Here is a 24,366-nt window from a genome sequence, read left to right on the forward strand (position 1 = left end):
TCTTTTTGGAAAAACTACGTTTATGGAATGCTTGTTTGCTCATTTATATTACATGCTTTGAACCTTCGTAGTATCTTCAGTTTTCTATTTTGTTACTGCGTGACCTTAGCTGAAGAGCCCGTGTGAGCCGTGGTTAGGCGTTGGAGGGCGAATTGTAGGCAGAAAGGGAAAAGTAAAAAATGGAAAATAAAAATATACTATGTTGAATGAGGCTTAGTCTCAAGGTGGGAGTACATGTAATGAAAACAAACATTTCTTAAAAATAGTTTTTACCATAGAAAAGAATTTTAGAATATAAGGAGTACAACCCGAGTAGAAATATTAAGGAAATATTGTCTATATAAGAATTTCAAAAAATCAAAATTTATATGCCCTTAGACGAAGACCTTAGGAATAAAATTAAAATTAGTATTGAACTAATACAAGAATTAGAAGATCAAAAATTTAGATATCAGTTTCTTTTAACATTAGCTTCTAACAGATCTCTAGAAAATTACAATTTAAAAAATCAGTTTCTTTTATCATTAGCTTCTGGCAGATCCCTAGAAAATTATAGTTTAAAAATTTCTCAAATAAATAGACAGTTAACTGAAAAACAAGAGGACTTAAAAATAGTTATACAACAGCTTGAAGATCTATAACTGTAAAATTAGTCAGATAATTCTCAGCCCAATTTCAAAATAGTGGTAAACCACTAACTCAACCCCCACACCCCAAAATATTCATTTTTATGTATAATTTTTTTTTACGTATACGGCATTATTTTTTAAGAGAGGGTAAAAACATGTGTGGACACCTAATAATTTTTCGTAAAGGCCGGAGTGATTGTAAAAAAGATTCAACATGCTCTCAGACATGTCAATATGGGTCGGACGGTCTAAATGAAAAAGTTACCGGGGTGGTTCTTTTAAGTTGCCGAGCCCGGCTGGTCCATTATGAGTTTATAAGAATTGGCTAATCGTTACCCTCTCCCGTCTTCCAGTCCAAACTCCAGATCCATATCAAAGCTGAGAGAGAGAGAGAGAGAAACGCAGCGATCTCTCTCATTTGCAAAATACAACCAAGTTGGAAAATTGTTTCTCTGTGAAACCTTCTCAGCTCTCTCTAGAACACTTCTTCTTCTTCTTCACGTAGATCTACTTCACCTGCTCTTTTTACTACGATCGCAGTATACATTTCTCCGATTGCTCATTGTTGCTGTTCCAGGGTTCAACCAATTGGGTTCAATTCATGATCTTGGGATCGTGAAAATGGATTCGCAGCCTTCCCAATCGGGAAGGTTCTTAGACCATAGTAGTAGTAGTAGTAGTTACAGTGAGAAGGGCATTCACCTTGGCCGAACCAGTTCGTCCCCGTCCAAATCAATCTCCGATGGCAGTAGCCAAAGCTTAGCTTCAATTCTTAACAACCCTCATGTCGGCAAATCCGGCGTTTATGGCTCCGACGCCTCGTGGGTCGGGTGGTGGTCGTCGTCCACTGCCGTGACTGCTTCCGAATTCGCGCCTTTGGCGGCGAACAAGGTCGGCTCAGAAGTGAGCCGATCTGATTTTCAACAGTATTTGGCTTCGATCTCGGAACCGTATGGCCGATTTGAGGACATTCGAAACCATAGCAACAAGGAAAGTGTTGATTTGGAGAGCATTGGAGGTCAGGGCGAAGCGTTGGTGGCGTGTCTGCGCGAAGTCCCGGCATTGTATTTCAAGGAGGACTTTGCGTTGGAGGACGGAGGCACTTTCCGGGCGGCGTGTCCCTTCTCAACGATGTCGGAGAATTTGGTGTTGCAGGAAAAGCTGTCCCAATATTTGGATGTGGTCGAATTGCATTTGGTAAAGGAGATTTCACTGAGGTCCAATTCATTTTTTGAGGCACAGGGGCAGTTGGAAGATTTGAACGTGAAGATTGTGGAGGGATGTAGTCGGATCAGGGAACTGAAGGAGACCATAAGGCTCTTGGATGCGGACTTGGTGGATTCCGCCCAACAAATTCACGACTTGAATGCTACAAGGAGTAATTTATTGGCTCTGCAACAGAAATTGAGGCTTATATTATATGTCAACCAAGCTCTTTCAGCTCTTAAACTGGTATTGTTCTTCTTCTTCTTCTTCTTGCTTCTATAGCTACATGCATAGTGTGTGCGCGCGTGTGTATGGTATTTTTATTTTCTTTCTTTCTTCTGATAAGTAAAATTCTACAAGAGGTAGACAAGTACACGGCAGAGCAGGGGGCCTAAGCACATGGCAAGTATACAGCACCACATCTACATGGCTCCTTTAAAAACTGAAATCACATATAGTCGCTACAAAGACTACAAATTATTTAGACAACCAGAAGGAGAGTATTAGGTATGTGTCACCACATCGAGGGTGTACTGGAAAGATCGTTGCTTTATAATCAGGATCCTCCTTTCCATGGAGACGGGTTTGGGGATCCAAGGCACCCCTGATGAAGGTTGTATTTTTTGTGTGGTTGGCTACCCATGTGGATTTGTAAATTTACAATATGTATGTGTATGCATATGTGCATGCATTCAAGTTTTTCCTTAAAAGAGAATGAAACTTTAATAAAGAACAGAAGGAGATGTGTAAATAAGGATGAGGCATCCTTCTGAGACAATAATTGAAGACTAGCACAAAATGAAGAATACATCCTAACCTCATAGCACAAGCTCATGGAAGGTGAATGCAATGATTGAAATTTTATTTTGGTGTGTTGTTTTGGTCATCTTCGAAATGAAAACATTTAAAACAACATTTTGGAAATGCGAGGAAAATAGAAATGAAGGCTTTGTGGCATGGGGGCAAGGCATAAGCACTTGCAAGCAGAGGTTGTGGGTTCAACTACCCTAGGTGGTAATCTAGCAATTAAGCACCGACTTTCACTGAACAAAAATAAAAATAAAAATGAGGTAAACAGTAATTGGAAACACATGATAATGTTTGAAAACAAAACTAAAACCCATTTAAATGTATACATAAGCCAACAATTAAATGATTGAACATGTTTGAGTTCTACTCATCCATTTACATAAGCGATTTAGGTGTGCAATTTGGTACTACGGCCTCATTTGGGGAGTAATTATATTAGTCAAAAAGTCAAAAAGTTACTATAAGTTGTCAGATCACTTTTTTTACGTTTCTGCACATCTTTTCATAAATAATAAGTTTCTAAAATAGCTTGTTTCCAAATGAGGCCTAAATGTTATTGTGAACCGAAAATCATTAGATTAAAGTCTAAGAAAGCGAGTATCAGATGCAACAGTTTCCCATTACTGTAATCATCGTAATGACTTTGGGTGGAGTTTGTCATTTCAGTTGTCTCTTATGGAAAAATATTATTCTTTGTTGAAATGCTCTGTTTCAACTTGAGTAAAGAGAAATTGATGGATTCATGTTTAAAATTCACTTAGAAAAATGATACTTGCTTAATCATTTTAAGGACTGTATCAAATATCAATGATTTTAGAGACTACGGATTTAATACCTAACTAGCTATTTTGTTAATTATTTGTATACAAACTGATTGTTTTCTTTTTGCTTCTTGCACAGCTTGTTGCATCCGCAGATTGTGCTGGGGCATTAGACGTCACTGATGATTTGCAACATTTGCTGGTATATTCACAACTACTATGAATTTGTTCTAGTTACTGAATGTTGTGATTCTAAAGTTCTAAAAGTCGTAGTTTAGTCATCCTTAACTTGTTGTCTATGATTAACTTTTTGGTTCATGATATAGGTTCTAAAGCTTTGGCCTTCTTCATTCAATTTTCACGCCATATGAAAGAAATATTATCTATACACAATCTATGCATTTTTTGTGTATATCTATAGATGTCTTTGGAAAGGAAAGACACAAAAAAGGTACAAAGGATGACAAGAAATCCTCGATGAAAAAAAAAAAAAAAAAATGGAAAAATAAAAGATAACAAAACTACAAATCACACACAACTCACCAGCCCTTACTAATTAGAAACAAAATGATCTCCTTGAGTGCCAAAGACACTGCAATCCAAAAGAAGTCAAATTGCACACTTTTTCTGTGAATCTCATCCAACATATCCTCAAGGATTCATTTTTTGCCCCACCAAATACCCCAAAGCACAAGCTAATCAATGCAAGTAACATTTTCCTAAAGAACTTGGCTTGTCCTATTATAACCAAAACCCCTGAAATTTATTACTAACATTTGAACACAGCACATGAAGCAGGTATCACCCAATCCACCCTTGCCAAACCAAATACCTTCGACCACAAATCCAAAGCCACAGGAGAATGCAAAACTAGATGATAAAAATTTTCCTCTTCTTTCGTGCACATAACACGCCATTGTGAACATAAATAGCAATTAGATCTCCGTATTTTGAATAGGATGTTACATAACTTAGGGGTGGGTGTGGGTCAGTTGCGGCTACGAAACTTCCAATCCGCTATCCGTTTGTCAGATTGGTGGATTAGAGAAAATCAATCCGCATCTGTTTGCCAATCCGGCAGATGTGGATTGAGCGAATTGGCGAATTGATGTGAATCGGTTTGGCGATTTAAAATTTTATGAATTTTCAACATAATTCAATTTGTGTACTTCTTCTTCTTCTTCTTCTTCTTCAAAAAAAAAAAAAAAAAAAAATTACAATCAACAACTTAAAAATGTATTACAATCTCTGCATGCCTCATCCACATATTATAATCACAGCATATTTCATCCACATAAAGTATTACAATATGTGGTTCTTAAAATATAAAAACAATTGAAACTTCCAAAATCATGAACAGAGCAGTAGTAGAGATTGTATGCCTCTATATTGTTACATCTATATCTGTTTTTGAAAACAAAAACCAACCAACATATATCATCTCTTTTATTTATTATTTTTAGAGTTAAATTTAAATACTAAAAAATATAGATAAATAATACATTTATTTTTTTCAATTCAAAAAATATATTCAAGTTGAAAACTCTTTTTCAACATAACATATTCAACAGAACTATTTTTCAAATGAAAACAGAAACAGAATATCTAAACAAATTGAAAATAGAAAGTCTTTCAAATTATTAGGGGTGCTCACGGTTTGGCGGTTCGGTTGCGGTTAGAGGAACCTTAAATTCGCCATCCGTCCAAAATTAGGCGGATTGAAAAAAATCAATCCGCAACCGTCCGCTCGTCAGCACGCATTCATCCAAAGTGCAGCGGATCGCTTCGATTTGGTTGGTTTGAACGGATCGGTATATCCGCTGCTCACCCCTAACGTAATTCCATTTTTTGTTAAGTTATAAGGTGATTTTAGCCACTTCCAACCAACCTTAAGTTTTAACTCCACAATAAATAATTTATCAAAAAATAAAAAAACTCCACAAGAAATAATGATATTGGCCTTTTCTTCCTCCCAACCATATTGGAACCTCACAAAAAACCCCTTTTTTATTAAAAACAATTGAGCCCATACCAATGAATTATTATTGCTACTGTATTTTCTGAAGAGTGATAGCATCCATAACTTCTGCTGCCGCTCTTAGAGCTTGGCTTAGCCAAAAAGCTCCACCCAAGTCCAGCGATAAGGATTAGCTTCATACCCTATTTTCCTCTGTAACTCTATTTTCTAACCTCTACAAACTTTGTCAATCTGGATAATGAAATTTCTTTTCTCAATCTTTAAATCCCCATCATGAATTCTATATGGTCTGATGTTGAAATGGTATCCGCTTGGAAAAGATCTTAAAAGAGTGATTAGAAAGAGTAATGCAACTACAACAATAGAAACAAAGATACAAAGAGCCATCATGTGAATTGAAATGAAATTGAAAGAGAATGGAAGAGCAAAGAAGGTAGAAGATGAAGGGTTTACGGTAACAAACTCACACATGAGAAGGAAAAAATGAAAAGATTGTAGTTTTGGGGAAGAGAAAGAGTTAGGGAATGAGTTAGACTTCATTCCCTTTTATATTGATAATACTAAGTAATTACAGGAGTGCCATAAGGCATAACATAAGGAAACACAATCACACAATTACGTATTTCCTATTCTAATGCTTCCCCTCAAGCTAATGCGAACATATCTCTCATGCCCAGCTTGTTGAAGATGCCATGAAATGATTTGCTCCCTAGCCCATTGGTGAGAACATCGGCTAGTTGGTCTTTAGTCTTCACAAATGGAATACATATGATACCACTAGTGAGTTTTTCCTTGATGAAGTGCCTATCAATCTCCACATGCTTAGTTCTATCATGTTTAACTGGATTATGAGCTATGTTCATTGCGGCCTTGTTGTCACAGTATAGTCGCATAGAGTCATTCTGATGGATTCTCAAGTCTCCCAACAAAAGCTTAATCCATAGTAACTCATTTACACCCTGAGTTATAGTCCTGAATTCTGCCTCAGTACTAGATCTAGCAACCACATTCTGTTTCTTACTTCGTCATGTGACTAGGTTGCCACCAACAAATTTGCAATATTCGAAAGTTGATCATCTGTCAGTGACGGATCTAGCCCAATCTGTATCAGTAAATGCCTCCACACTGAGATGGCTATATTTTGAGAAATAGAAACCCTTTCTAGGAGAAAATTTTAGGTATCTCAGGATTCTCATAACTGCCTCTAAGTGGGAAGTTCTCGGAGCATGTATAAACTGACTCACCATACACATGGCAATGGCAATGGCAATGGCAATGGCAATGTCTGGACGTGAGTGGGATAAGTATATGAACTTTCCCACTAGTCTCTGGTATCTCCCCCTGTCTACTGGATCTCCCTCTTGATCCTTCCTCAGTTTCTGGCCCGGTTCTAGAGGTGTATCACAAGGTCTACCTTCAAGCATTCCGGTTTCCTTTACCAAGTCAAGTATATACTTCCTCTGGCATTTGAAAATGCCATTCTTGGACCAAGCTACTTCAATGGCCAAAAAATACTTCAAATAGCCTAAGTCTTTAATTTCAAACTCCTTGGCTAAGTATTCTTTTAAACGAGGAATTTTCTCAACATCATCTCCTGTCAGAATAATATCATCAATATAGACAATAAAAAGCTGTGGTCTTTCCATGTGAGGAGTGTTTCACAAACAAGATATGATCATCTTGACTTTGCTTGAACCCATAGTTCAGCATAGCTTGAGCAAACCTTTCGAACCAAGCCCTAGGAGATTGCTTTAGCCCATAAAGTGACTTTCGAAGCCTGCATACTTTACCGTTGGACTTTGCATCCGCAAAATCAGGAGAAATATCCATATACACCTTTTCTGCTAGATCTCCATGAAGGAATGCATTCTTCACATCAAACTGATGAAGTGGCCAATCCAAATTTGCAGTAAGAGAGAGTAAGATTCTCACAGAATTCATCTTAACAACCGGTGCGAATGTCTCCTGGTAATCCACCCCATAAGTTTGAGTGAAACCTTTAGCAACCAGTCTTGCTTTGTATCGTTCTATGGAACCATCGGTTTTGTGTTTTACCGTGTACACCCACTTATACCCAACTGGATTTTTGCCTCTAGGTAACTCCACTAACTCCCAAGTGCCACTCTTGCTGAGAGCTTTCATCTCTTCCATCATGGCATGCTTCCATTCAGAAATAGAGAGACCATCCTGAAAATTGGTAAGTAGACTCACAGAAGACACTTTAGACAGAAAGGCTTTATATGACGAAGACATATTAGAATAAGAGACATGATTAGTAATCGGATGCTGAGTACATGACCTAACCCCCTTCCTATTAGCAATGGGAACATCAAGATTTGAAAAATTAGGAATAGGAGTACTAGAATCAGAATTACCTGGACTCTTAGGACACTCATCTGGAGAAGAAGTTGGCAGTAGAGGAACGAAAGTTGTCTCTTGCATCCATGTGGCTTGCTGTCTGTCCTTGTCCCTGATATAAACTTTGCTTGTCTTTTCTTCAACAACTGCTGGCTCATCATCCTCTATATGGTCAACCACGGGCGGAAGTGGAACAAGAATCTCTTCACATCAAGGCTCCCCTTGAAGGGATGACGGTGATACCGGAGAGGGCGGAAAGTAAGGTTGAGACTCAAAGAAAGTGACATCTATGGAGACAAACCATTTGTGAGTGGGAGGATGATAACACTTATAACCCTTTTTGGTGACAGAATAACCCAGAAAAACACACTTAATGGACCTATTTAATTTACCACGAGTGGGTGAATGATTATGGACAAAGCAAACACAGCCAAAAGTCTTAGAAGAAATGGAGAATCCGAAAGTGGTAGACCCAAACAAAACTTGAAGAGGTGTTTGTTTTTGAAGACGATTAATCAAATAAACGGCAGTGCAAACTGCTTCCCCCAATAGGATCAAGGAACCTGCATCTCAAAGGATAGACAATGGGCGACATCAAGGAGATGGCGATTTTTGCGTTTGGCAACACCATTTTATTGAGGGGTATTAGTGTATGAAGTCTGGTGAATAATGCCATGAGTGACGAAGTAAGTGACAAGACCAGAGTTGATATATTCCCCCCCATTATCAGAACGGAGAATTTTAACAACCGCCCCAAACTGAGTACAAACCATTTTATGGAAGTTTTGAAACACAGAAAACACCTTGCTTTTATCTGTCATCAAATATACCCAAGTGGCCCTGGAGTAATCATCTATGAAGGTACAAACCATTTTTGACCGGTTAAAGACACAAAACGGGACGGACCCCAGACATCAAAATGAATAAAAGAAAAAGGAACTGAACTTTTATTAATAGGAGCAAAAAAGGCTCTATGTTGTTTTCCAAGTTGACAAGACTCGCATTGAAAATCAGACATTATTTTTCTCAAAGACAGAAGGAAATAAATACTTAAATAATAAAAAAGAGGGATGGCCTAAGCAACGGTGCCACAGCCAAATGTCGTCCTTGGTGGATGGGAATTGAATAGATGAATGGGTCAGCTTGTCTGTCTGATCCAGAATGTAGAGACTATGGTTCTCTCTACCACTGCCAATCCTCTTTTCCGTGATAAGGTCCTGAAAAAGACAATGATCAGGAAAAACGTCACGCTACAATTTAAGTCACGGGTAATACGACTCAAAGATAAAAGATTAACACTAAAATTAGGAATATGGAGGACAGAAGACAAAGGAAGGGAAGAGGTGGTATGAATTAAACCTTTCTCTGACACAGATGAAAAAGTACCATCAACAATACACGCTTTGTCCTGACCAGAGGAGGGGTTATAATCTGAAAATAAATTTGAAGAGCCAGACATATGGTTGGAAGCACCAGAATCAATAATTCATAGTACAGGCGTATGAGATAGCAATGCACATTGAGAGGAAGCCAATTTACTTGAATTGGCAAAGAAAGAAGAGGGTGCACCTGGAGCAAAAGTGGAGGCTCGACGATCTAGCAAGTGTCGAAGAGCAATCTCAAAATCCGACGCAGAGAACCGCGAAACATCAACAGCAGGGGAGACAACCGGAGATGAAGATAGTGGCTTAACCGTGCCTGAAAGATGTGCCTGAGCATTGGCCTCTCGGCCTCTAGATGGACCAGACCTACCCCCTCAAGTACTAGGAAGGTCTCCTCGACCACCAGAAGGAGCCCCATGTAGCTTCTAACAGGTCTCTCGTGTGTGGCGAGGTCGACAACAGTAGTCACAGAAAAGATCATCCTTCTTAGAGGAAGGACAAGAACCACGAGTCACACGGTCGCCATCGCAAGGGGGTGCAGAGACCGGGGCCGAGCTTAGGAGTGGCAGAGGGAGGCATCGCAGAGCAACGACTCTCCTCATTCTACACAAAAGCAAAGGCTTCCTGGAGAGAAAGAAACACATTCATGCCAAGGACTCTACTCCGCACTGGATCATACTCCACATTTAGGCTTTCTAAAATCTTGAAGACTCGTTCTTGGGCACAAACTTTCGGTAACCCATAGAATCAGTGGGACAGACTGGTTTGTAATCCTGAAGATGATTAAGTTGCTTCCACCCATTGCTAAGGAAGGTAAAATACTGAAGGATAATCATCTCATCTTGTACCGACTTTTCAATGGAGCAACGTAACTCGAAAGCCTGGGAAAAGTTCCCCTTCCGGGAGTAAGTAGTAGTCATGGCCTCCCAAATATCTTGTGCAGTGTCCATAGAGAGATAGCCTTCTTCAATCTCCGGGACCATAGAATGGATCAACCAACCCATAATGAGGGAGTTAGTGATCTCCCACTGATCATAACTCAGGTCCGTGGTGGTGGGTGCCTGTATCCTATCATCAACATAACCCATTTTCCCTCTGTTCGTCAAGAAAATAGTCAGACTCTGCGACCACGCTAGATAGTTCTTACCATTGAATAGAGAGGTGGTGATTTTTAGGCCAGGGTTGAGATTATCAGTCATAGTAGAAGGTAGAAGGGAGCTCTCGCTCTTAAGCGACTGAGAAGTTGTTGACTCACTAGTGAACTTTGCCATGAATATTCTACTAAGGAACCTTCGAACCCAGGGCAAATCACAAACCCGGAAGATAATAGTAGAAGGAAAGGCACAACTCACCCTATGAAAGCATAAAGAAGAATAGAAAATTGTTTTTTTTAATTTTTTTTGGTTTTGTTTTGTTTGTTTGTTTGTTTGTTTGTTTTTTTTTTGTTGTTTTATACAGAGACGACTAGTTACATGCGTGAGGCTAGCCGACGAACCAGGGAGCACCGAAGGCCCTAGTTGACCACCTAGGAAGCCACGACAGTCCTAGTCGAACAAGTTAGGGCTGCTGACGAGCCTGGGCAATCCTGGAAGAGGGAGGCTGCCGACAGACCCCTAGAAGGCCAAAGGGGCTGTCGACTAGGCCTAAGAGGCTGTCGGGAGGCACAGGGAGGCTGCCAATGGACTGAACGAAAGTGTGGGAGGTTCGGATTGACTATAGGGGGCTTGGGTGATAGGCTACAGAAGTCGACAGAGAGAGGTGACTGTCGACAGAGGTATAGGCTAGGGTTTAAGCTCTGATACCATGTAGTTTTGGAGAAGAGAAAGAGTTAAGGAATGAGTTAGACTTTATTTTCTTTTATATTGATAATACTGAGTAGTTACAGGAGTGCCATAAGGCATAATATATGGAAACACAATCACACAATTACGTATTTCCTAGTCTAACAAAGATGACTCACCATAGAAGAGGAATCATTTGTGAAGATGAAGATACCATCTTTCAAAAAATTCCATTTCCACCATATTGAATCTGACTTCAGTATCAAAACATTTCTGTCTCAAGTTCCAGTTCATAGTATTTCTGCAGCTATAGGTTTGTCGTTGATGCATGAGACTGTTGAGAAGGTTGAAATGGTGAAGAAATTTGCTGGAGAAGAAGCCCAGATTGCCGAGTAATTAGTTAGCTAGAGAATGTAACAAAATACTGATAGGGCTGAGGCCTGGTTGTTTTCTGTTTGATATTATTTAGAAGTTTTGTGTCTCAAGAGTTTCAGTGTTTTGTATCAACTTATGCTGAAAGGCCATTAAATGTAATGCTTCCACACTCAAAAGTTGAACCACTACAAGAAAAAGAAAAAAGGAGCTTTCTTGGCTTCATATTCATTGTATATTGCTGTAAATCTTACGTTTTCATTGCTGTTTGACAGGATGGTGACGAGCTGGCTGGTCTACATTGCTTTCGTCACCTTCGAGATCATTTAGCAGCTTCAATAGATACCATAAACAGGTTAGTCTATTCATTAGCGGTGACTCTTTCTTCCCCTTTATTTTATTTTATTTAATATTTTTAACAAACTCTATGGTTTAAGTCATTAGTGAAGCTTCGCATTTGAGGTAACTAAGGGAGGGAAGGAATCTCTCTTTTGGTTGAAACATTTGAAAATGATACTTTGTTGATGAAAGTAGATGAGTACATAATGCTCCATTCTTATGAGCTATGGCTATCAAGATTGAGAATGATTATTGGAATTTGAAGGCAGCCACTTGAGATTAGGTTTGTTGTGTGGATCACATATCATGCCACCCTGCATTGACAACATCACCCGATGGAACCAATTGGGTGGTGGCATTTTTATTAGTTAGTATAAATTATATCTTGTAAAAGGTTTATTCAACTTACATGTTTTGAAATGAAAAAACCTTGCTTCTTTTTTGATATCTTGATGTAGCAGAACATGAATTCTGGATCCATTTAACTTAATCTTTTGTTAAGCCATATTTGTGATGGAGTCAATCCTTATTTGCTAAAAAGATGGCAGTCTATATGGAAAATGTATAGGAAACTTATAGACTTTGGATATGAAATAATAATTTAGTTTATTGAAGGTGGATAGCAGAAAAGGCCCAAGCATGAGCCTAGCACAAATTAATTGTAATTCCCACATGATAAAAACAGAAAAATTTCTCAAGAAGAAGTTATCCAATTTGATTGTTGTATATTGCTATCATCAGATGGAACAATTGAGGATCTCCAGTAATTGACCAAGCCGCTAATAGATAAACAAGTGATGAATGTGGATGATGAAGAGTGAGCTAGCTGTGGAGTTCCCTTCGAGAAGATGGTGGACACTAGTATGGCTGAGGCCCAAGCCACTAGAGGTGGAAAATGAGAGAGGTATAAGGCCAGCCTTAGCAGAGAGAAAGGATGGTAATGGAGAGCTTGTATGCCGGAGGAGCAAAGGGGATGCAATGGATGCCTGTGTGTGTAGGGTGAACCTCCTTTATGTAGAGCGGTGAGCCAGGTTGAACCAACTCAGATAGGATCAGACGGCTCAACTCCCTTGACTAGGCAAAATGAAGGGAAATTGGGTGAACCCTGCAATCTCTAATGCACGCCTCATAGGATGTATCATATAAAGGTAGGGGGCAGGTAATAGGTATGATACATCCCTTTCCAGATATTAGAGCAGCTTAGAGGTAGGTATGATATGAATGAACCTTTGAACTCTAACCTCCAATCCACAAGACCTATGGCGGTCTGAAACAAGGTACTTGGCCTTGCCCCCGACCCAAGCAACGTTGTTAAAATGTCTTGGTCATTTAGGATTGGAACCTCGCTTAGTGGGGCTACCTGTGAGCCAAGTGATTGAGCATGCTTGATTCGAGCACAAGTTGGTCTGGCAAGGCCGAGCGCAACAATAAAGCTTGGCCTGCTAATTGGCCTACATGTGTGTTAGCTTCAGATGACACGTGGTGTACAAAGCTTACAGGGGAAGCTATCGTAGGTGACGTGGTGACAATGTGGTGATGCCATGTAGTGGGGGCTTGACCCATGTACCTACAACGAATCCGTTAGTAAAATGGGTTTTACAGAGTTTGTCTTCCATGAGCCAAAACCCACCCTAGATGGAGTAGGATGTGACCGGCCAATAGCCACGAGCTACTAATGACCTACTTATATCAAGTGGAAGGTGCATTTGAAAAATATATGGAATTTGTTTAAATTCTCGTTTATTAAGTGAAAGCGTGCTGATTTAAATCTGTGTAATCCTAGTGATATAATAAACTCATTAGACCAAGTGCTTAAGTCTCAATATTTTCCGTGTACTGTATACAAAGTAATAATACATCTTCTATATATACAAGGTTCTCAATACAGATAACATGGTAATCATCTCAAAAGACCAACTGATCTCCATATGCATCCAGTGCAAATTACATGGAAAGTCTGTCCTCCTAGCACATATGTTTAAAAGACGGTGAGGCAATTGTCATAACATTTGAATCATAGACCCAAGGACCAATGTGCATGGGACTTTCGAAAAAAAAAAAAAAATGGTAGCTCCCCCTCTTTTAAATAAGTTATTATTTCTGAAATTTGATTGTGAATAAGGTACTTAAACATAAGGACCTTCATTATTTGAAGCAAGTGTGGAGACTTCAACCCCCTTGCCACTTATTTCCCTGTTAAGTTGTATGTTGGTTGCAACTTGGACCCCTCTAAAATTAAAGATTTTTCAGGAATCAGCTCTTTAGACCCACATACCTTGTGGTAGAGATAAGAGGAAGAATTATCTTTACCACCCAACTACTCACAATGGTATGGAATCAGTGCATTTGAAAGATTACATTCTTATGCGCTTAGTATGCTGTTTCTCGTTGGCCTTTGGCTTAAACAGTTCCCTCTTACATGTGTTAGGTTGATGAAAGTTAGAGAAGAGATACATGTTAAGTATATATTTAGGGTATGCACGTGTATGACTAAGAAGACCATCTTTTCAACCTTAGATCAACACAAACCCATTGGTACTAGGAGCCAAAGTATTAATTGCAGACTGTGTTTCTCTAATGTACCCATTGGTGTCTTACTGGTGGCAGAGAGAAGGTTGGGTTTACCGATGAAAATGAAGAGGTTGACTCATATGGTATAAGGTTTAGGTTGGATTGTTTATGGGCAGGTGGACGACAATTTTGTGTATATCAGTAAGCAGGTTGGATCGGTTTGTAGGAGGGTTGACAAATTTTAAACCAAATGTCAACCGACCCACCATTTTTAACCATCTAACCTACCCAAACCATCTCGGGTATTTTGCACACCCGTCAGTCTTATTTGATGTGCCAAACATGGGATAAGAAGTGATGTCTATGGTCATGGGGCCTTATTCTTACCCTTTAGTTCCCTTACTCATTTGAAGCAAAAAAAATAATATATATTTACTTATATTCCTTGCTTAGTAGTTGTAGCATTAATTGTATTTTTTTTACTAAGATACACTTCATTAACAGGGGCCATCCTTTGGTCCTTTAAATTGAGGGTGCTCCAAGAGGTAGACTGGATACAAAGTGCAACCTAATCTTTTGCATTATATGCAGTATGCATATAATGGCTGCTTTCAGACTCAAACCCGCAATCTCATACTTAACAGCCTGAGCTTTTACAGACTGAACCAAGCAATGGCCCTTATATTTTGGTTACTAACTAATGGAGCTTTTCTTTTTTGTAACTGTTTTGTAAAATTTATTATTGCTTTCAATACATGCTTCATTTGGTTACAAAAATGTCTTTCACACAAAATTCAGTAGTATACATTAATTATTACAAATGTGTACAATGTGACTTACCAAATTCATTATTGTAGCATTCTTTCAGCAGAATTCATGCGTACATCTATACATGATGCTGGTAATATAGATGCAGTAATATTGTCAAAAGCAAAAGCAAGGGAAAGCCTACCCACAAATGGAAGAGATGATGAAGTAAGCATGATATGTGCTTTTGAATCACACAACCATTTGCCATGTTTTGAATCATAACCTTATGATGTTCAATTTTCTTTCTGTTATTTTAGTGTAGTTGATTAATTTTAAGTTTGTTTCAATGTCTGGCACGCTTAATTCTCCTTTTTTATGGCTTCCCCCTCCTAAGTAGGGGAAGAATTATAGTCCTTTATATGTCTGGGCCTATTTGTGTCTGGTCCACAGCTGGAAATTGACATTTCTTCTGCATAGAAGTAAAATATGATAATGTAAGATTTACTAAGGTAAATTAGTTTTTTATCTGGTAATCACAAGGATATAGAAATTTCAACAATTTGTGGGTCGGTAAGGCGAGATGAGGCTAAGTCAACAACTCAATCCAGCTAATTTTTGTCCATTGTTTTCATCCTGTTAAAATATGAGGTCTTTGTAAAAATTTTCACTTAATTCTGATTGGTCAAGAAAATTTAGTATGCATTTGAAGATCTAAGGCAGAGTATCTTAATGTAGTTAGATTCAAGTCTTTGCTTAATTTGGTGGATTTTAGTAGTTACCAATGATTCAAGAGATTGAATATTTGTTGAAAGTGTTGTGATCCCTGAAATTGAATGTGCAACCTTCAATACGCAAATGACAAATTTCTTTTAACTCAACCTTAATATGTAATCAGCTGCAAAAGATCTCGTTAACTCATTATTCGCAATGTCCTTCATTCCCAAAATTGATCTAGATCAGGCTGGAAAAAATCTGTTAGTTAAAAGCATTTTCCATCTTAATTTATCAATTTTTTTTTTTTTTTTTTTTTTCCATCTTAGCTTTTTTTCTTCTTCTTTTTTGATAGGTAAGATAAAGAAACTCAAATTTGAGATTGGGGAAATGTGATCTAAGCCACCACGGTGTCCCCTAGGACATTTTCCATCTTAGCTAAACTATGACTAAAACTTGTAGTTAGAGACTAAATAAATTAATACTAATGCACGGAGGACTATTGGAAGTAAAGTAGTAAAAACTTAAGCTAATTATAATTACTAAATCCCTAAAGAAGTGTGAGTTGGTACTAATATTCTTATCTTGAAATGTCCATGCAACCTCCTACTATTAGTTGGACATTGCTCTAATATAGGAGGAGCACACTATCACAGCCTCGAATTTTCTAAGCCACCTGTGCAGCCTTGGATGCTTGACATCCCACTTGGTTTGCACCTAAGAAAGCCTTACTGGGAAGAGAGCTATGGAAGTTAGCGCGCACAGATTTTAGAGAGGAAGACACTTTAGAGAGAGAAGCTCTTGGAGAATGTTTTGCTTTTGTTCACTTGGTTCTCCTTGGATATGCCTTGGATGCTTTGGCCAAACAAGGCCTCCCCTTATAGAGCCAACCTAGCCTTCTAGGAATGCTCTAGAACACTTATTAATTATGGTGTGTAGAAGCTTCATGCAACTTTCTACAACCTTACAAGAATATTCTAGAACCTATTCTAGAATCATCTCTGTACAAGAATCCCTCATTCTTTCAAGTCTTCCAAGAGGTTCCGGATTCTTCCATTAGCCTCCTATGTCAGAAGCATGAAACAAACTTGAGGCTCGTAAAATGTAAGAAATCCTAGATACAAGAGCTATTAGACTAACATTTTTCTTAAGAGGCCTCCAGATCTGGACCTGTTTCATAGCTTCCATGTTTTAACCAGTTGTCAACAAATGGAGAACTGGATGAGGAACATAGGTGTAGAAATTTTAATGTATAAAGAGAAATAGAGAATTGTATAGATATTGATTGTATTATTGATTGATATAATGTTATATTTATTACAATGATTCATGATTCCTATATATAGAAGAGGGTGAGTGTGTAGGAGGTAAGGAGTAGGTGAAATGGAGGTGGTAGTGGTGTAGTGGGTTAGGTTTAGTGGAGTAGGTGAGGTGGTAGTGGTGTAGTGGGTTAGGTTTAGTGGAGTAGGTTTAAGTGGGTGAAGTAGGTGATAGGTTTTAACAGCCCCCCGCAAACTCAAGGGGGATAGGAACTAGCCAACTTGAGTTTGGAGAGAGTAACAAAACAAGAAAATACATAAAAATAAAAGAGGATAGGAGACACTGTATGGTCGTGTCAGACCATTGGTGAAGACACTGGATGGTGGTGTCATAACGTTGTAGAGGACACTGTATGGGGGTGTCATAACGTTGTAGAGGACACTGTATGGTGGTGTCATAACGGTGTAGAGAACACTGGATGGCGGTGTCAGACCGATGTAGAAGACAGTTTATGGGGTCATGTCGGACCGTTGTAGCAGACAATGTTGTGACAGTTTACAGAGTCTTGCTGGACCCTTGTAGAAACTAACCGGAATCAATGTCGGGACAGTTTACAGAGTCTTGTCGGACCCATGAAGGAGCTAACCGGAATCAATGTCGGGACAGTTTACAGAGTCTTGTCGTACCCTTGAAGGAGCTAACCGGAATCAATGTCGGGACAGTTTACAGAGTCTTGTCGGACCCTTAAAAAATACACTGTATGATGGTGTATATAGGCTGCCCAAATATATATATATATATATGGATATATATAGTGAGCCCTCAAAAGTCGCGCCCTCAAAAGGCGCGCCCACTTCATCAAAAGGCGTGCCTGACAGAAAGCGTCGAGCCATCAAAAGGTGAGCCGGAGACGCGGTGAGGCACGTGAGCGACAGAGTGGCGTGTCGGCCTCGGCTATTTAACCAAGGTTGAGGCGGAGGCTGTGCAAACCAGTCTGAAACCGCCGAAAATCCTTTGAAAAAACTCTTCCGTTTCTGAGAGAGAGATTCTGGAACACTCGGTTGCCATTCTGTAACCAACCTTTCTCTGAAACACTCAGCAACCCAAAAAACATGGCCTCTTCTTCCCTTTCAGCTACCCAGAACATGGCCTCTTCTTCCCGTGGTCTGCTCACTCTCTTTCCTGACCTCAACGAGTCAACAGGAGAGATAACTGGTGCGGTGGCCCGTGAATCTCAACCAAACACCTCTGGTTTTGCTCCGTTGAACTTTCCGATGCGGTCGGTGGAGCAAAAAATGGCAGTGTAAACGGATATTGAGGCCAATCAGTATACATTGAAGTCATGTGTGGAAACCATGACTGAGGTCACAAACTTGTCGCACCGGCTGCAGAGTAGGACAAATGAGGTGCAGCAGTTAAACGCCCAACTGGCTCTGCTCCAGCGCATGTATAAGGATGCGCGAGCAGAGATAAGTGTGCTAAAGGCGGAAAATAAGGAGCTGAAGCGGAAGGCCACCGTTATGTTCCGATTTGGAAGTCCGCCATATGCTGTAGTGGAGGAGCAGGGTGGAGTGATCGTGCCTAGTGGAGTGGGAAACACGGAGGCAACACCGTCAAGGGCCGCCCAGGACGGAGGCAAGAAGAAAAGACCGGCGGCAGAATAGAGGAAGTGAGGTCGGTGGGTGACCGTCTGCAGAAAAGAAAACAAATCGTTTTGTGTTTGTTTGTTTGTTTTTTTTTTTTTTTTTGTGTGTAAAAATGTGATCGGGGTTTATCCCTGAGAAGAATAAAATATGGTTTGGTGTGCAAAGCTAGATGGTATGAATGGAATTTGAAAACGATTAAAAATAATGTGAAAGAAAAATAAAGAAAGAAATAATAAAAATATATTTGAAATCAAAATGAAAGATGGGGGAAATAAGGAAAGTGGTTTGGAGAAAATAAATAAAAATAATGGATTTTGGAATCAAATGGAGGAGAGTGTGAACATATTGACGATGAAAAGTGGGAACCAACCCATGTGGGTGGAGGTGGTGTGTAGGGTGTTTAAACACTTAATTAAAAGGAAGAGAGAGAGACTTTGCTTTCTGTGCTGAAATAGAAACTGTGCAGGTTACTGTCTTACACTTCTTCAGGCTTGACTCACTGCTCTCTGTTTTTACTTCTCACACACTGACCGTCCAAGTGAGTGACAAGGAAAGCAATAGCATTGAAGCTGCCATTCCAGCAAAGCTTGTCATTAAAAGACTTTTCCTTCCTTGTTTGTCCATCAAAGAGGATGCTATTGTTGTACCAAAAACATTTGATGCCCCAACGAGAGCACTGGCTGCAACATCAGATGCGATTCCAACACTGCGAAATACAGACGTAGAATAATATACAACAGCATTTATTCCAGTCAACTGTTGAAACAAGAAAAGTGCTGCCCCAACACTGACAACTTTCCAATAGCGGCTACTAAAAAGATCAAACCAACCAGCTTCTGGTTCTGAAGAACCTTGACTAGCTGCACTTAAGTCATTCATAACCTCAGCAACTTTTTCTTTTCCAAATAGAGTTTTTATAGACATTTCAGCTTGAGAAATTTTTCCTTGCTGATAAAGCCACCGAGGGTTTTCTGGAGAAAATGCCATTCCCAATGCCAATAGAACAGAGGGTATCATTGCAATACCAAACATTGACCTCCACCATAAAGGGTTTCCTGCTAAGGGCAACCCAGCCACCAATGCTGCAAGAATCCCAATACAGATAAACAGTTGGTTGACAGATCCAAGTGTGCCACGAATTTCAGTTGGTGAGATCTCAGATATGTAAAGTGGCACAATAGCAGATGAGATGCCAATTCCAATTCCAGCAAGTAAACGGCAAGAAGCTCACATCAAGACAGCTCGTTGACTTCTACCTGAACCGAATCCAGGAGCTGAATCCGGTGCTTCGCGGCGTAGTGGAAGTGATGCAGAAACAGTTGAGAGATGAGAGGTCCGGCGGGCGGCCAAGGCAAGGCTGCCGCCCGCCGGTGAAGCGAAAATGCTAGGCTCAACCTTGCTCTGATACCATGTAGAAATTTTAATGTATAAAGAGAAATAGAGAATTGTATAGATATTGATTGTATTATTGATTGATATAATGTTATATTTATTACAATGATTCATGATTCCTATATATAGAAGAGGGTGAGTGTGTAGTAGGTAAGGAGTAGGTGAAGTGGAGGTGGTAGTGGTGTAGTGGGTTAGGTTTAGTGGAGTAGGTTTAAGTGGGTGAATCAGGTGATAGGTTTTAACAATAGGATTATTGAAGCATGGGGTAGCTGATTCATGATGCTATGTTGGGTAAAAGTGGATTCATTGTAGTGACCAAAGTTAACTAATAAATTTGTCTTGATGATGCACGGAGCATTCTCTAAATGGTGATTGATATCTTTACCCTTTTTTGTTATTGTTTCATTTATTTTGTTTTGTATTTTTTGTTTTTGTTTTTGTTTTTTTTTGTTTTTTTGTTTTTGAAGGGGCGTGGGGATTCCAAATACTGCCCCTAACATTTTACAACTAGGCACTTAGAGCCCACATGATGTTTGAAAGATAGGCAGGGCCCTCCTTTGAATAAATATAAAATAGAACAAAAGTAAAGGAGAATACGATCTTCTTTCCCCCATTTCCTTTCCCAAATTGAGTTTGAGCATCCTTGGAAGCATCACTACCATTGGTAGGAGCTTGCAAACATTGCATCATCTCTAACAATGTGGCAATTTTCCTTCTCAACTCTTTCATCTCATCTTGTTGATTTGGATCGCCAATGTTCCTTCCAAGCAAAGGATTCATCTTAACTTCATCTCTCAAATTCGCAGCAAAACGTCTATCTTTACCTCACCTTCTACCTATACCTTTGTGAGCCATCTCAAAAAACAGCATTGTATCAATTGTGAGTCACAAGATCTGAACCAAATCTAACAAAGTTGGTAACAATTTGGATTTAGAATTGATCAAATCAAATATCAGGTTAAATTCAAATCGCCACTTCAATTTCTGTCCGAATTGAGTTAATTAGGTTTGAATTGGATTAACAAACCATATCTTAGGAACTATGAAGCACGGGTACTCCAAAAATGGTGCCGTACGAGTACTGGTATGATGGTACGCATACCGGGTACGACAAATACATTTGGGTACGTCATGGGTATGGCACTGATACGGCGAGATTTTTTTTTTTTTTTTTTTTGTAGCTACTAGAATTTATTACAACCTTTATTATTCTTCTTTCAATTTTGAAAATATCAAGTAATTTATTTCTAACACTCTTTACTCATGAGTTATGGTTTTGTTCTCTTTTGTATCCTATTTTAGACAATCAAAAAAGAAAAAGAAAGAATTATATAACTTTTTAGACAAGCTGTTCTCTTTTTAGTTTTGATATTGAAATTTTGATTTGTATGTTGGATATTTAGCTATAATTTTTTTTTTTTAAAAAAAAATGACATACCCCAGCTGTACCTGTACCTGTACCTGTACCCTACTTTTGTAAGAATTTACTGTATCGGTGTACCCATATCGTACTCGCACCCGCACCTGCACCCGCACCCGTGCTTCATAGCTTAGGAAATTAAACTAGATTCAAAGCGGAGAAGGCTTTGATGAAGTCACTTGAACCATTTAGAGTCGAATCATCTAGATAGTGTTAGAATTTTTCGAAACTCTAATCACGACTATGAATTGAGGGTTGAACAGGCTTTTCAAATCGAAATGAATCTCCTACTGATGGTAGTGATGCTCCCAAGGATGGTCAAATCGAATTTGAGAATCCTTTTGGTGTCTGCAGAAGCGTCGGGCGAATCTGGGAAGATTTGAGTACAAATGGGAGAATAACATCAAGGTGAGCTTCTTGAATTTCATGGAAGTCTCAATCTGGATGGGTTTGCAAATTGTTGAACGCTAATGAACGAGTGTTTGTATGTGCCAAAGGAAGAATTTCCACTTGGTGGGAACAAATGCAAGTGAGTAGACAATGACGAGTTAAAAGAAAGATTAGGCATTGGGAGAAAATGAAGAACAAGCTCAATGAGCAATTCTTGCATTTCAACTATATGCAAACTTTGTACCAAAACTTGTATAACCTCAAGGAATTTGGTAGGGTTGAGTATATGAAAGCATTTTATCAACTTGTTGCAAGAGTTGATCTTAATGAGAGTGAAGATCAAATGGTTGCAAGGTACGTAAGTGGTTTGAAGTTCTCCATCCAAGAAGTACTTGGCCTTTACACTTTGTGGTCCTTTTCAGAGGCTAATAATAAAGCTTTGGTGGTTGAAAAGCAACAAAACCTAAGTGTTTCAAGGTCCCAACAGCTTTGTGAAGTCGAAATCAAAGTTTGATTATGAAATCGAAGTCGCAGGTCAAAGTCGAATTCGATGCGATGTTTGATTTACTTAGTTGATGTGCAATTGAACATCATGTAACGCTATCAAGAATCGATCGAAGATTCATACGACTTTGTAACTGTGATCGAAGGCTACTATTGGCTAATATCGATGTCGATCGACAAGCCTTGAAGCTCTATAATTCTTCTCATGATGGAGGTTTCTGACTTCAAAACTTTGATTTTCTTTAGAGGCTCGCAATCAACACTTGCGAACTCAACCAAAAACAATGTCGACACTCAATTGATTGCTAGAAAGGCTTCGAATCTCAACCAGATGTGTACTTGCTTGTTTAAATAGAGGTAATACAAGTTTTTGAAAAAAATTTGCCACTCGAATCCGAAGGAATTCTAAATTAAATCATTAGTTGGGCAACAATTAGGAAGGAAAATGATCAAACCTAATGCTTTGATACCAAATGATGGAAACAAATCAAGAGGATTGATTTGTTAGAGAGAATTCCCAAATCTAGGGATACAAGAGATAGAGCTGTAAAATTACAATCTCAAATGATCAGAACTGATTATTAGAAGTCTAAACACCTATTTATGGGCATGGGGCAGACCACACACAAGTACAGCTTACGAACTAACTAAACTATGAATTGAACTACATCACAAAGGGAGAAAATTTGAAAGCAAGGTTTTAAAAAGTGGCTGCAACCGTTACGTAACGGTTGTGGTAGTTACCGCCACCCGTTATGGCCACTATAGCGGTGTGATGGAAATTCACATGTGTAATGGCCGTTTCGGTGTTACATAACGGCTGTGGGGGTACCATAACGGTCGTAACGGTCTGTTAGACACTGTTACACCTTTTTATAATATTCTGAATAGTTTCCTTTTCTCAAAAAAAAAAAAAAAAAACAAAAACAAAAACAAAAACTTACAAAAAAGAACAAATACTCAAGTGATCCAAACTCAAAGAAAAAATCTTATATGATTTTTTTTTTATATAATTTGTGGCACAATTTTTATTTTATAATCCTTTCATTTAATAATTGTGAAATCATTATTAGTAAAAAATAATTTGTAGACATTTAAAATCAATTATTCTTAAAATAATTAACTATTGAAATAAAATGTAAAAAGTTCTTTTTATAGTGATTTGAAAATATGAAATATATTGGATCATGCTTAAAAATTAACAAAAATTGATCAAAATTTATTTTAAATCTCAATAAATGTGATTTTGAAAAAAATATATGTATGTGTATTGGTAAGTTTTCTTCAAATTGTGCAAAAAATAAAAAAAATCACAGTTCTGGTTACCACAACCATTTTGCTACGGCCTTTACACCCCGCAACCGCTACCGCGTTACCGCAACTGTTACGGCGACCACAACCGCATTTCAAAACCTTGTTGCAGAGACTTCTGGGCATGGAATGTTGGTGGATGCTGGTATAGTGGTGGAAAAAGTTGGTCATGTTTATGGGTTACAGAAAATAGAGATAGAAAGGAAGGTTCAAGATGTGGTTTTTATCAATAGTAAGGAAATTTCATTGGACAGTCTTTTTAAAAAATTTATTTGAAGTAATCTTGTTTTTTGGCATGTTATTTAATCTTACAAAGGTAATTTCACATTACAATGTCAACTAGTCAAAAAAATTAGGATGGCAAAATATGAAATTGTATGGCTGGGCAAAATGAAAAAAGGAAGAGTCGCATTGGAATCTACTAAAAATCCTAAGACATTTCAAACAATAGCCTAAGTTATTGAATAGCTGTACAATTTGTATTTTGAAGCTTTCAAATATTCCTTCTGCGTGTTGGCTCATTTGTGCTGTTATGTCAATCCATAACTGCATGCTTTGATGACCATCTAAGATGCCAGTACTGAATCAACCATTACCAATTATGTACTTAAAGTAAATGCTATCTTGAGATTGCTGCTGTTGTATAACATCTACATGGTATTTAGTTTTTCATTTGCTCACCCACACCATTTCGTAATTAAGTTTTGGACAACAATGTCTCCTTTAGCTTGTGTGGCTCCATCTTTGATATCTATTGGCTTCTCCTTTTGGGGCTGCAATTGTTTGTCTCCTCGATGCCTCAAATACAAGATACTGGGCTGGCTGAGTGACTTTTTGAGTTAGGCATGTTTAGAA

At 38.6% G+C, this 24,366-nt stretch overlaps 1 protein-coding gene, 1 long non-coding RNA gene and 1 pseudogene across 7 annotated transcripts in view; 2 read left to right on the plus strand and 1 right to left on the minus strand.

Annotated features, from left to right (window-relative positions):
• Positions 1–798: 798 nt before the first annotated feature.
• Positions 799–24,366, plus strand: part of LOC114298406 (vacuolar protein sorting-associated protein 54, chloroplastic) — a 66,410-nt gene continuing 42,842 nt past the window's right edge. For 4 of the 5 annotated variants that reach the window (XM_082885969.1, XM_082885967.1, XM_082885966.1 and 1 more), the window contains exons 1-4: positions 861–2,081; positions 3,546–3,608; positions 11,553–11,632; positions 14,985–15,102. In XM_082885969.1, coding sequence (XP_082742095.1) covers positions 1,251–2,081; positions 3,546–3,608; positions 11,553–11,632; positions 14,985–15,102 — 1,092 coding nt within the window. In that variant the 5' untranslated portion in view covers positions 861–1,250. Of the gene's footprint in view, positions 2,082–3,545; positions 3,609–11,552; positions 11,633–14,984; positions 15,103–24,366 lie in introns of all 5 variants that reach the window. The other variant, XM_082885965.1, reaches the window with a different exon arrangement.
• LOC145798442 (uncharacterized) lies at positions 15,911–23,139 on the plus strand. Its single transcript, XR_014339298.1, has 2 exons — positions 15,911–16,822; positions 20,135–23,139. It is a non-coding gene; the product is annotated as an uncharacterized LOC145798442 (long non-coding RNA).
• LOC145798441 (plastidic glucose transporter 4 pseudogene) lies at positions 18,561–20,062 on the minus strand (annotated as a pseudogene). Its single transcript, XR_014339297.1, has one exon. The product of XR_014339297.1 is annotated as a plastidic glucose transporter 4 pseudogene (transcript).

This window comes from Camellia sinensis, chromosome 9 (assembly GCF_055761805.1).
Source record: "Camellia sinensis isolate YWXY chromosome 9, ASM5576180v1, whole genome shotgun sequence".
Classification (NCBI taxonomy): domain Eukaryota; kingdom Viridiplantae; phylum Streptophyta; class Magnoliopsida; order Ericales; family Theaceae; genus Camellia; species Camellia sinensis.